At 33.0% G+C, this 13,568-nt stretch overlaps 1 protein-coding gene across 9 annotated transcripts in view; it reads left to right on the top strand.

Moving 5' to 3' along the window:
• LOC117104916 (diacylglycerol kinase zeta-like) overlaps positions 1 to 11,761 on the top strand; it is a 63,126-nt gene extending 51,365 nt beyond the window's left edge. For 6 of the 9 annotated variants that reach the window (XM_033245840.1, XM_033245846.1, XM_033245845.1 and 3 more), the window contains 10 exons: positions 760 to 868; positions 1,285 to 1,484; positions 2,266 to 2,366; positions 2,963 to 3,115; positions 4,344 to 4,593; positions 6,096 to 6,173; positions 7,898 to 8,013; positions 8,134 to 8,292; positions 8,582 to 8,779; positions 10,520 to 11,761. In XM_033245840.1, coding sequence (XP_033101731.1) covers positions 760 to 868; positions 1,285 to 1,484; positions 2,266 to 2,366; positions 2,963 to 3,115; positions 4,344 to 4,593; positions 6,096 to 6,173; positions 7,898 to 8,013; positions 8,134 to 8,292; positions 8,582 to 8,779; positions 10,520 to 10,572 — 1,417 coding nt within the window. In that variant the 3' untranslated portion in view covers positions 10,573 to 11,761. Of the gene's footprint in view, positions 1 to 759; positions 869 to 1,284; positions 1,485 to 2,265; positions 2,367 to 2,962; positions 3,116 to 4,343; positions 4,594 to 6,095; positions 6,174 to 7,897; positions 8,014 to 8,133; positions 8,293 to 8,581; positions 8,780 to 10,282; positions 10,306 to 10,519 lie in introns of all 9 variants that reach the window. The other 3 variants (XM_033245841.1, XM_033245847.1, XM_033245844.1) reach the window with 3 other exon arrangements.
• Positions 11,762 to 13,568: the final 1,807 nt, after the last annotated feature.

Genomic DNA, 13,568 nt, shown 5'->3' with positions numbered 1-13,568 from the left:
TGTAGGAAAAAATGAGATTTAATTTCTTGGTATTTTCAGATACTTGAGTATGTAATCTTTAAAAATTAGGTTATTCATTGGAACTGGACATTTCAAGCCATAATTATCAGGTAATAAATGTACAGCACCCTTGGAGTCAAGATAAAAATTATTTTGAGTAATCGCTTTCCAAAGGTTTTGCACATGCTTTTTTTAATGGCATTAACAACAGAAAAGATTTTGGGATATGATTAATTAGATTTTATACTGTTCAGTTATAGTAAAAAAAATAATTTCTATTTTGTAGGACATTTTTATGAGCTCTTGTATTTTATATCTCATACTCAATACTGCCTGTTCAATAAGCCATTTTGCCACTACAGTGCTCATATATATAAGTGATTGTTTATTGATTTCAGTCATTATAATTTTTAGTGTGAATGTAAGACAAATATTCATATCATTTTATTATTTTTATTCAAGGTTTATTTCTAAAATGCATTGTAGTTAAAACTGAATTACAACAAATAGTTACAATTTACATATAAAAAATAAAAATACAAAAAAAATTTTAAAAAATGAAATTCAACATCAAGGAAAGAAAAGTTAAAAATGCTACGAATAAAGTTGACACCAAAAAACATTAAAAAATTGTATATATGAACATATCACCAATTAGGAAAACATGTTCTTAAAATGAACCTACAGTACAAGAATTGTTCATCTGGTGAGAGACCCAATATTGTTATGACAAGGTATTAATGTCATTTTCTTTTGTAGATATGGTGCTGGTTGCAATCCTTGGGGTAATCCAAGCCCCCATCAATTTGAACAGCAACGCCAAGATGATGGCTTCTTAGAGGTCATAGGATTTACCCCTTCACAAATAGTAAGACCTAGTACATCTTACCTGTTAAACATAAGAGAACAGCAGACCTTTGATATAATGACTCTTGGAAGTTTGTACTGCCGGGCCCTATCCTTGGCTCATTACGTTTGATCGCCTCATAAACTCCACATTCGAACCACCTCTTTCCAAGTGTTTTACTTGGTTTTAAAATCAGAGAAATGGGGTTGGGCAGGTCATCTTACAAGACACACAGATGGCAGATGGACAGATGTGGCAAATCACAGATATTTGTCCCATAACACCTTGATAGTGTAAACAGGGATTTAAACATCTGTGTTTAAAAAACATACTAGTAATAGAAATATTAATATTCTTTATTGTCATCATTCAAATTGGAAATCGGATTGGTCCTAATTCTAATTCTATTTTATATATATTGTTGATCTATTCCCCAGGCCACTTTATATGTTGGAGGTCATGGGGAGCGCTTATGCCAATGTAAGAAGGTGAAGTTGACAACAAGGATGCCGATCCCAATGCAAGTTGATGGAGAACCATGTCGTCTAGCCCCAAGTCGAATTACTATTAAGATAAGAAATCAAGCTAATATGATCAGCAAACCCAAGAGACGAGGCTCAGTTGCTGTTGGGCATGAGTAAGTTGTCTTGCAAGTACCGTATATTCTTGTGAATAAGGTGATCCGTGTATAAGCAGGAAACCCCTGGATTCCCCACTTCAACCCTCCTGTCAGGGAATTTCCAGCAAGATCGTTGGGGAAAAATTCAGACTCCTTCCAACTTGAGATCCCCTGAAAAACCTTGTAAAATTCTTGGATGAAAAATGTACACAACTTCACCAAGCAGTGGTGATGTTTTTCCTTTGAAATTCACTCAGCTCAACTAGTATTTCAACAAACAGTTTTTGCAGCTGCCTTTTTTAATATAAATTTAGCGCAACACAAAGTATATATTTGTAGATGTATATATATAGAACTTGCTTGTAAACATTGAATTACACTTTTTTATGAGTGAACTGAAGCGCATGAATAAATATATGGACAAAAATAAGAACAAATAATGTGAGACTGAGCATATAATGTAAGTTAAATCAATTGAACCATGCAGAATATTAAATATGTAAATAAAGATAAGTAAATAACGAAAGAGTTTAAATTTTACATGTTGTAATTGTTTATGAAGTGAGGGATGCTCCTACTGCATATGTAGCTTCTTTTATTATACGTTAGTAAACAATTTTAGCGGAACATATTTGGAAGAGCCCTCGTTGCATAAATTCTTTGTTTAGGCATGTTTTGAAATGGCAGCTGATTTCGATGATATGCAAATCGTTACGGCTTTACATCTGCATTTCATTATACATTTTTTTTCACAAAAAATCGCATTAATGTATCATTTTTTTGTTTTACTTATTTTCAGTGCACCGTTGACTGCTGATAGAGTTCGCATTCAAGTTAGCCGTGTTAGTATGCATGATTATGAACGACTTAACTACGACAAGGAAAAACTTAAGAAAGCATGTAAGTGTCTCTGTAATCATAACAGATTTATAAGTGGAATGAACACAGTTATAAAAATCTAAATCTAAGCTTCAGCTTTTGAAACGCAAAAAGCATGTTAAACACATTAAAATACCTAAACCAGATGAATTCATTTGAACATTTATATTAATAACAGCAATTGAATGGCATTAATTTTATTTTACTAGTAATAATATATATTTAATATTCATTTTTTTCATTTATTACATTATTTAACTAAAGTTTATTTATTCTACTTAATCCATTCAATTTATTTAATTTATTCATTTCATTCATATCTTTTATATATTTATATTTCATTCCATTTATTCTATTTTTTCCATATATTTGATTTCATGTATTCAATTTATTTCATATATTTTATTTTGATGATTTATTTAATTTACTTTCTTAGTTATGTTTACTGTATTCTTCATATTTATTTTATTAATAAATTAAGCATGGGTTACAAATGGTATGAATAACATTTTGCTTCAACAATAGATATTTTTTGCTAATATAATTCTTGCTTCATTTTTAAAGCATAGTAATTATGAAATATCGTACATTAAGTTTAAGCTTTTTGTTTGTTACAGCTGTACCTCTTGGAATTATCAAAGTGGATAGTGATAGTGATTTGGAGCAGATACGAGCTCATATTGATCGTTTATTAGAGGTTTACATCTTACAAGACTCTAATGCTAATGGCTCGGCATCAAGTCTTTCACCAAACTGGTGCTTCTTAGATTGTAAGCATTGCCGAACTCCATACCCGTTGTTCTAAGGCCCTCTTTAAGTCCTCCGTGGCGTTCTCGGTTCTTTTCCAATGATCATCCCGTTTACGCTTGCAAATATTAGCATGAAATCACCTCTAGAATGTATTTTCTCGATACCGGCAATTGTGCTCTTGCACAAGGTTAGATAGATGAACCATTTACAGAGCATTTTCTGTAAATTTTCTATTTAACTTCACTAATTTCCACATCATTAACATTGTGATCATCAAAACATGCATCTTGATATTTATTTCAATCCCACATCACTCTAGCCCACTGACTGTCATCACTCAGGCTTGTTAGTTTGATGCTAGTTGCACCGTTATCCCATGCTAGCTTTTGTTGTTGGTGTAATCCATTGTTCCAAAGGACTCGTATCTTTTTTGTTCAAATGAATATAGTCGAATATTGTGTGGCATGCTCTTGGTAACCACAGTATGAATGTAGTGCATATAAGTCTAATTGTGAGGCCTTAAACTGGAGGTGTTGTTAGGATATGCTCTTTTATTGTGAACTTTTTTGATTAAAAAGAAAGCATGTTCAACTTGTTTATGTACTAGAACGATAAAATTTCCTATTTTGTACAAAGCTTTCAATTGAAAAATTTGTTCTTTATATTAATTTCTTTATTAAATTTTGTTTATATAGGCGCACACACACATGCGCCAAGGATTACCAATAGTGAATATATCACTGTCCTACAAGTAGGTTACAGTCCCTTTCATAAGAAAAACATACACACACACGATGTTTTACACAAACTAAGTCTCAATGCGAAGCTTAGGGAGTGGAGCTTTTTTAGTCGTGAGAAAAATCATGCATCACTGACAGGAATTGAACCCAGGACCCTGGGATTGAAGTGCATTTTGACCACCAACCAATTCAACTCCACTACTCTCTGCCAGTTAACATATGCATACATTCAGTTCACTTCTTGTATTATTTAAACTCTTGATCCTTTTAAATGAGCAATTTTAATTGAATTGTTTAGGGGTTTCCAGATTTTACTTCAGAGAAAATATTTTTAAACATGTTTTTTTTGCATCCAATAGCATGCGTAGAACTTGGCAACCACAGTATGAAGGTAGTGCTTAGAAGTGTAATTGTGAGGCCTTAAACTGAAGTTGTCGTTAGGATATCAACCCAGAACTCTGGGATTGGAAGGCCTGCCATCTACATATTTTCACTTGTATCTTTACAGCAACAACAGCAGATCGCTTCTTCAGGATTGACCGTGGCCAGGAGCAGCTTCACTACATCACAGATATATCTTCAGATGACCTTTATGTATTAGATCCTGAACGGACATCAGCCGAACCCATTAAACGTGGTTCAATGCCAGATTTGATTACCCAGGAAGGTGGAAGGCAGTACGACAGTATCTGGATCAAATCTCCTAGTTTTGATTCTATTCCAAGAGTACCATGTCAAAAGATGATCCATGCCAAAAGGTAAAAAAGTCTTAGATACTGTGCACACTATCAAATTTTCTGTGATAAATATTTGTGTGATGTGCCCATATATGGGCATGATGATGTCATATTACACCCAAATATGGGCTTATTACTTTTTTTTGTCACATGAAGTTTGATAGTTGGACAGCTCTTAAGGCATACATGCATTATTACAAATAATATATCTCAAGCAACTTTTAAATACGACATTTCCAAATGTTCGCGTCTTAATTTTTATTAGCCTATATATATATATATATATATATAGGCTACCTTGATTTATGTTATATGCACCTATTTGTTTTTAGCCGTACCTATTGTGTAATGGAGTGTATCTGGTGGTATTTGAATCTGTTCAACCATGAAGCCTCCGTGGTCTAGTGGTTATGACACTCGCCTTGACAGCGAGAGGTCGCAGTTTCGAGTCCCGCCACCTTCTGATTTTATAGTTCTGGGTATGGGTGGCTCTAGAAATTTGCCAACCAGGGTTCAACATGTCCGACAGGGATATGAACCAAATGATGTTTCAAATCTCATGACCTTAAATGGCCTCTGAAGACAAAAGTAGATAATGGTTGGCAGTTATATTTAAACAATTTCTATGCTGACCCCCACTGGTATCACCATGTTTGGTCCTGGGTTCAAAATAAATTCCTGGATTTATTTTTTTCTAACAACTAAAAGAAACTCCACTCATATCACATTATTTTCTGTCTCTTATACACATCTTTCTATGCCTGGTAAAATGTCAACATACTGAATTGTTCCCCCTTGTGGTTGGCTGTGATATAGCTCATAGCCTCAAATATATTTGTAGACCTGCATTGCTGACTGTTGGAATGTACAGTAATATTATGCATGAATTTTAACTTTTAAGCCCGGCTCACACTGCATAAGGCCAACCGCTGGTTGATCCATATGCATTTTGTGTTCGCTTATTGATTGTCGCGTTGTGGTCTGATGTAATCGTGTCCAATGCCAATGCAGTGTGTGTCTGGCTTTATGGTTTGAGGTTAGCATCACAACGAAGAGTAGTGGCATCAGTTTTCAAATGCAGCAACTGTAACAATATGTTGTCAACTTAAAAAGAAGTCAGTGGTCATAGCCAGTTTTCACTGAAGGCTAAACCATAGCCTAAACTACTTCACAAAGTATCAGCAGGCTTTAATGCTGTGGACAGCTATGCTATCTAAGCTTGGGCAGGTCTGCCAAATGCAAACCCTATTCCTCTTCTCTTTGTGATGGAAACACTCATTGAAAAATGAATGCACACCCTACCTAGAGCTTAAATTATAATGCGAACATGTGGCAATGACATAAGAATAAATACCAAAAAGTGCTTATTCTTAACTGGCATAAATTTTAATCAACTTTGCTAAATGCTGACTCTGCTATGACTATAGTTGCCATCTAATTATTACTTTAACTGATATCTGATTCAACATTTGCTGACCTAACAAATCTACTTGAACTTTATGCCATTTATTATGATTATGTAGTGAAGAAGTTCTTCATAAAGTTGCCAACACCTCTAAAGAAAACTCTGCTAAAGATCCCAAGACACCTGAACAGAGAAGGTACTGTATGTGATGGCACAGGAAGCCATTGCCCCAACATGTTGCTGTTAAAATCACAGAATCACTGCATCACTTTCCAAAACTTTTTGTTTAAACCTTTTCTTGTTTAGAGAATTGAATAAATATAACTCTTAAAATGTATGTATGAATGTTTTCTGCATGCAACTGATATTATTACCACTGCTACTAAACCTAATACAGTTACCACCACTAATATTACTGTTTTTATTATACTACTATATTACTACTACTACTCTATACTACTACCAGTGGCAAAATCAGAGGGTTTTCAGGGTGCGTGAGCATCCCCTTATTGTTCAAATGCGAAAAAGTAATAGTAAATCATTAGAAATAAATTACAAGTAATTTACTTTTAACAACAAATTTGTGGTAGCCATCGATATGCTCCATCCATAGTTAAATTTCTATTCAGCACCCCCCTTTTTCAAAATGTCTGGATATGCCATGAATTACCACCATTACTACTACTGCTACTACTACTATTACTATACAACTACTACTACTAGTACCACTACTACTACTACTAGTACCACTACTACTGTTACTATTCTACTACTACTACTAATACCACTTGTACATGCCACCACTACTACTATGCCACTACCACTGGAATAGAGTGTCTGAAAATGACAATTTTTAAGGCCATAATTGACTCTTAACGTTTTGTCCTTTATTAGAAAATTTTTATGTTGACAATTTTCTAATGAAGAATGAAATGTGGAATCAATCAACAGAGATGGGCACTCCAGGATGCGAACTGAGAGTTCCGGATCCAACTCTACCTCACTATTTACCACTACTACCACCAAAAAAACTCTTGTACCACTAACACTGCCCTACTACCATACTACTGGTAGTGCATTACTTACTTTTGTTCAACTACTATTGTACTTGTACTATAATTGCTGATATTGCTACCTTTTATGTTAATGCTACTAAAAGCAATTGTTTATGCTACTACCATAACAGTACCATACTCCCCATGCTACCATTTGCTATGTCTTTGTGTATTTTTTCTACTGTGTTATAATTAATTTATATAATTAGTATATTAGATGTAATTTAAGAACTGGCCCTCGTAAAACTGAATGCTTACCTAAATACTTTGTAATTCTAGGAGAGGTAGGGTTCAGAAGACAGTAAACAAGGTTGCTTCTTTGTGGTGTGGCCAAGGACAGATTGCCATCATGTGAACACATCTAACTAAAACCAGCATGGAAAAAAGATATTTGCGAATGATAATTAATTTAGTAGATAATTGTGCAAAAGTTTTCCTCACTCCATGGTGGGTTTTATTTTTATAGACCAACGCCATATAATGATAATTTGGAGTATAGATTTGCGGATATTTTGCCAACCTTCTGATTTTATAGTTCTGGGTATGGGTGGCTCTAGAAATTTGCCAACCAGGGTTCAACATGTCCGACAGGGATATGAACCAAATGATGTTTCAAATCTCATGACCTTAAATGGCCTCTGAAGACAAAAGTAGATAATGGTTGGCAGTTATATTTAAACAATTTCTATGCTGACCCCCACTGGTATCACCATGTTTGGTCCTGGGTTCAAAATAAATTCCTGGATTTATTTTTTTCTAACAACTAAAAGAAACTCCACTCATATCACATTATTTTTATCCTATTGGCAAGTCATTCCTTGATAAAAGGAAAGAGTTCAAAAAAATGATTATGTATGTTTTATAGAATGCTGAGTGCTCATGTAGGATCTCCCAATCTGAAGAGGAATGAGTACGGTGGTGGGACAACAGCAGGCACAAGTGTTGCCTCCGATACCGCTCACCTTAGTAAATTGGACAAAGGTAAGTTTTTTTCTAAAAAATCCTAAGGAACACCATGTTTTTAAGTTTACTAAGTCTTCCACTGGTGTTTAACAATTATTATTTTTATACTAATAATTGTCTTGATATTTTTGTCTACAGCCTTGATGGATGTTTCAAAACGTGGAGATGTTAAGAAATTTGAAGAATTGCACAAGAAAGGTGCCAATTTGAACGCAGAAGACCAGCATGGCATGAGTCCTCTCCACCAAGCAGTTCGATTTGGCCACAAAGACATTGTCCACTACATCATTGAACATGGTATGCAACAATCAGTTGTTTCCTTTTATGTAAATGTGTGTCTGATAAGAATTTCTAATTCCTCTCACTTTTCTGTTCGAATTCGTATTAATATAGTGCATAACACAAAAGTATATGCAAGGTTAACCTGACACAGGTATGGAATATTCTAATTCAGATATTGGTATATTGATCTTTATAGAATATGAGCATTGGAGTTCACAAAGGTGCTGTCACTTGCAGAAGATAATAACAGGAAAGGTATCACTAGTCATGTACCATAACGATAATTTTATATTTTGATTGACAGGTACCAAGGACCTGATTGACAGCACAGATGAGAAGAACCAAACCGCCTTGCACAAGGCTGCATGGTACATGCGGCACGATATATGTCAGATGCTGGTGAATGCTGGTGCTTCACTTACATGCACCGACTATCAGGGAAATACACCTCGCTTACAAGCCCTCAAGTCTGATGACCATAAGCTCGCAGAATATCTGGACCGTAAGTATAACTCCTTTAAGCTATTTCATTTTGTTCAAAATAGCAAGTCCTTGCCGAGCCACAGGACTCATAGCTTATCCCAAATTTCGGTAGCGTGAAACAGATGACAGTGTAATGCTCCCCCTGGATGGGCTGCTGGTCCACCACAGGTTACTCCTAGCAGCTTACTGGTACCCATTGGTACAGCTGCTGTGTAGACTAAAACAATATAAATTAAAATTGCCTTGCTCAAGGACACAAGCGAAATGCATAGTGAAGGATTGAAACAGCATTAAGTTTGGCAAACCAAATTATTTTCACTGCGCCAAACCGGTTCAAAATAATACCTGTATATAAGCTGACACTGAATGAAAAATTAGACTTAATATTTAAAATCTTTAACAATTTAGGGGCTACACTATATGTTTGGTGCATGTTGTCCATATCGCTTGTGTCGCTCCAGCTGGGAGAATAAGTGGTATCTTGAATGTAAGAATTTTCAATGAAATACTCGTTGCTACTTAAGTATTGGATTCAATGCAGGTCACCAAGCGCAAGCTCGGTGGTCTAGTGACACCAGGCTAGTTCTGGGGATTTGTGGGTTTGATTCCAACCGAATCACTTCCAAAGATTATTTTTGCAAGTATTTGGATACGTACTGAGCATTTAGTACAATACCACATCTGGTAGGGCTTCTAATGTCGTGTCCTACTTTTAGACATTTTTGAGTCATCTATTTTTTTCATCATTTCACAAGAGTACAAAACATATGCTAGGGGAGTGAGAAAATATTGTACGTACAGTACTCTCTCATAAAAATGAAAAGTGATCTTTAAATTTAAAACAATCATCATTTTATTACATACACTTTCTGAAGGAGGAAGGGGGAGAGCCACGAAAAAGGAGTGTTTTGTACTGTCTTGAAAATGTTGAAAAATGGATGACCGCCTTACAATTTCAAGCTCTGTTCACACTATTGGACTATATGTGAAAATAGTTGTAATATGCCCATATTTGGTTGTAGTATGACATCATCATGCCCATATATGGGCACATCACACACATTTTTCACATAAACTTCGATAGAGTGGACAGAGCTTCTGTCGTTGTCATTGTTGTTTTTTTTTTCTATTTGTTGTTATCAATATTAGTGTTATTATTTTATTGATATTGCTATTAGTATTGTTGTTTATTGACATTGTCATTACTGTTATTTTTACTTTGATCACAAATAATTGTGATATGCCCATATTTGGTTGTAGTATAACATCATGCCCATAAATGGGCACATCACAGAAATAAACTTCGATTCACTATTATGTGTATTGTTATTGTTGTTGTTATTGTGTTTGTTTTTTTTGTTGCTATTGTTATTAATATTATTGTTATTATTTATTGATATTGTTATTAGTATTGTTGTTTTATTGCTGTTGTTTTTAGTTTGATCACCTATTGGGTCTGTAGGTGCACATAAAATAATTGTATGTTGTTTATTATCATTATCTATAACTTGTTATGATTCAGGTCCCATGTTGAATATTAAACAGGTAAGTTTAATTGCATGTGATAAATACATAGCACAAAATACTATATAACATGCAAGTATATCTAATTTAACTAACAAATCTAATTCTCATTGTGATTTTTGCCAACAGGTCTTTGTTTTACATGATTGTTTGACTTTTTCTGATTGCTTTAAACTTATCCATAATGCATTCAATATTAACAATAGGTAATTTTTATAATATTTTTTTTCTTCAGATAAGGAGCAGACGAAAGTGAATGAAACAGATGACCAAGAAACTGCTGTCTAACCAACATCGGTTGAATTTTATGCTGTTACAGATGCTTATACATCATCTACTAATTAAATTCTCTAGTTTTTTTTATATTTTTTATTCATGGAATACATTCTGTGAGCTGCATAGGTGCTAGTTCCTTACGCAAGAAACCTTGATACATATTTACACAAGATACATAATATTTTATTTGTACTTATTAACCAGTAGTGCTGGCTCACTTATAAATCTTACCATTCAATTTGGTGCAAGCTATTCCACCATGTAGAAACTGCAATATGCAGCTGGAAGTCAAAAGAGTGATTTGGTGCGAGTAGCCACAAAGTTTATATCTGCGATTAGCAGCTGGAAAAATACATCAAACTGGTGCAAGTTATTCCACTTGTAGAATCTGCGATATGCAGCTGGAAGTTTAAAAAGTAAGCTGGTGTGAGTTTTCCACAAAGTACTGTACAAATCTGCGATAAGCAGCAGGACGTCAAAAGAGTGAAGTATTGTGAGTTGGCCACATAGTACAAATCTGCGAAAAGCAGCTGGAAGTCAAAACATTGATCTGGTACAAGTTGTCCACAATTTAGTAGGCCTAGCTATGAGAGGCAGCTGGATAGTCTGCTCTCAAACGTGATGTACTGGAATTTGAATGTAGGTGATTTTTCCCTCTATTAGACCAGCATATATTAATTCTTGCTTCTTTGTAAATTTTAAAGAATAATAAAAACTCATTTATTAAGAAACGGGTTGAATTTGAAGAGCAAACTAAAGAGTTATCAAAGTAAGTTGAATTTTAAGGGATAGATTATGTATTGTATTCTTTTTAATATTAGCTCAGTAATTGAATTTTAGTAATTTATATTTTTTAACAAATAATATATAACTTATACCTATGAATATTTATATTGAAAATTCTAATGTTCTGTGGTTTATTTATTTCATGTATTTTTATTGCATGCACACAGTATACCAACCACAGTGTAAACCACCCATAATGGCACTCCACCCAACATGCCCAACACCATTTACTTTATTATAATACGTATATAGAGTGTATAGTAAGTACACCCAAATTTTCAATGTAAATACAAATTTTCAAGATAAATCGTAGATAATAATATAAAGCGTTTATACTGCACATTATATGCTACTAGTAGATGTGATTTTTTATTTTCTGTACAATAGATCAACAATACACAAATATTAATTAGTGGATGTGCACTCGCAAACCTGTATATATGAGTACATATAATTAACAATATTGTCAACATGATATATGATAAAATTCTGTGTAATTTTATCGACAGTTTGGCAATGTATCTACCTTTATATTCCCATCTAAATTCTATATTTAGTGAAACATATTTTACTCTTTGGAGCCAAACTAATTATAAATGTAAAAAAAAAAAAAACAATTCATTCATTCTAAAAACAAATTGCTTGGTTTTTTCCATGCCATTTCAAATTAAGCAGAGTGTGATTTTTACTTTATATTGCGTTAATTTACATAATTCAACACAATTTATAATCAACAAAATATATTTTAAGAAGAAGAATGCACTTTTTCTTTTTATCGATACTCACCTTGGTACACATTAGCTAACATTGCATCAAATTTAAGTATTGTTGTCTAAGCAAATTTTGACGCTTCCCATCTATTAACCGTTTTAGAAAGAAATCAAAATCATATATTTTATTATATTGACTTTTCATTTTTAATATATTAATTTTTTTCAGGCTACTAATTTAAATTAAAGAATATTTAGTGGTATTCATTATGCTGCATGTACATCTTACATCAGTCAAAAATAGTACTGTAATGGCATAATTATTTTTTTGATTATTATTAGGTCTGTAACCAGGTGGTTTTTGTGGTTCAACGTAACAAACTCCCTTTTTGAGTGAACTCCCTCTGATAATCCAATCAACCCTGAGTCTCCGCTAGCTCCAAAGACCATCAGAATGTTTGCTTCAGATCCAAGGGTACCCTCATAACAAATGTTGCTCTAGATGACAGTAAGGCACATGAGGTGCCCCTGGACTCTAATATGAAACCTCCTTAAATCCTGGTTACAGGCTTGAGTATTATTTTATTATTATTATTATTACCATTATCATCACCATCATTATCATTATTATTATTACTGTATCATTATTATTATTGTTATTATTATTATTATTTTCTTGTTTGTACTATCAATGGTTTTTGTGGCTATCACTTAACATTAATATTTACGATTTATATATTTTTATTTTTTTTTTGCTTTTTGTTAATATTTAATATTAGTTATTTCATGTTACTATTATTTTTGTTATTACTATTATCATTATTAACAGGATAAATATATATATATATATATCAATATACAATACAAAAGGTTATAAGTATTTATGCTCTAATAAATGCCGGCTGTCATTCAGTTTATATTACAGTAAATGTATTACACAATTTGTTGTTGAGCAAACTATGTTTATTATTGTTAAAATCGATGTTATGGTGCACTTTGTTTTATTGTACTTTTCTTACTTTTTCACTACTCTGGCACCCATTACCATTAGTACTGTAGATGTAGATAAATTATAGTCATGATATTAACCAATTTATTTTTATTTGATGCTGGACCATCAGTGAATGAAGATTATATTGATATGTAAATAAATTTGTAAATAAGTCCAAGAGAAGTAAATCAAATAGATAATATATGTATATAGTAATGAATGAAGACATATACTCAGCAGATTGGAATAACAAATTATATGAACACTATAATTTTTATTTTTAAAATGTCAAACCTCACTTGAATTGTGTATGTCATCGTTTATTCACATCATTGACAGTCAAATGCATGTACGTATATACACTTGTATGTATGTGCATGTATATACATATATATTATATATATATATATATATATATGTATTATATATTAAATATATATATATGAATAAATTCATCTGGCATATATATGTATACACAAGAAGATGATATATATATTGTGTATATATAGACGATATATATA

The sequence above is a fragment of the Anneissia japonica genome, unplaced genomic scaffold (assembly GCF_011630105.1).
Source record: "Anneissia japonica isolate Jap-2015-1 unplaced genomic scaffold, ASM1163010v1 scaffold287834_len5846547_cov211, whole genome shotgun sequence".
Taxonomy (NCBI): Eukaryota; Metazoa; Echinodermata; class Crinoidea; order Comatulida; family Comatulidae; genus Anneissia; species Anneissia japonica.
The sequence above is the reverse complement of the archived record's forward strand: the minus strand, read 5'-3'. Positions and strand labels throughout refer to the sequence as shown.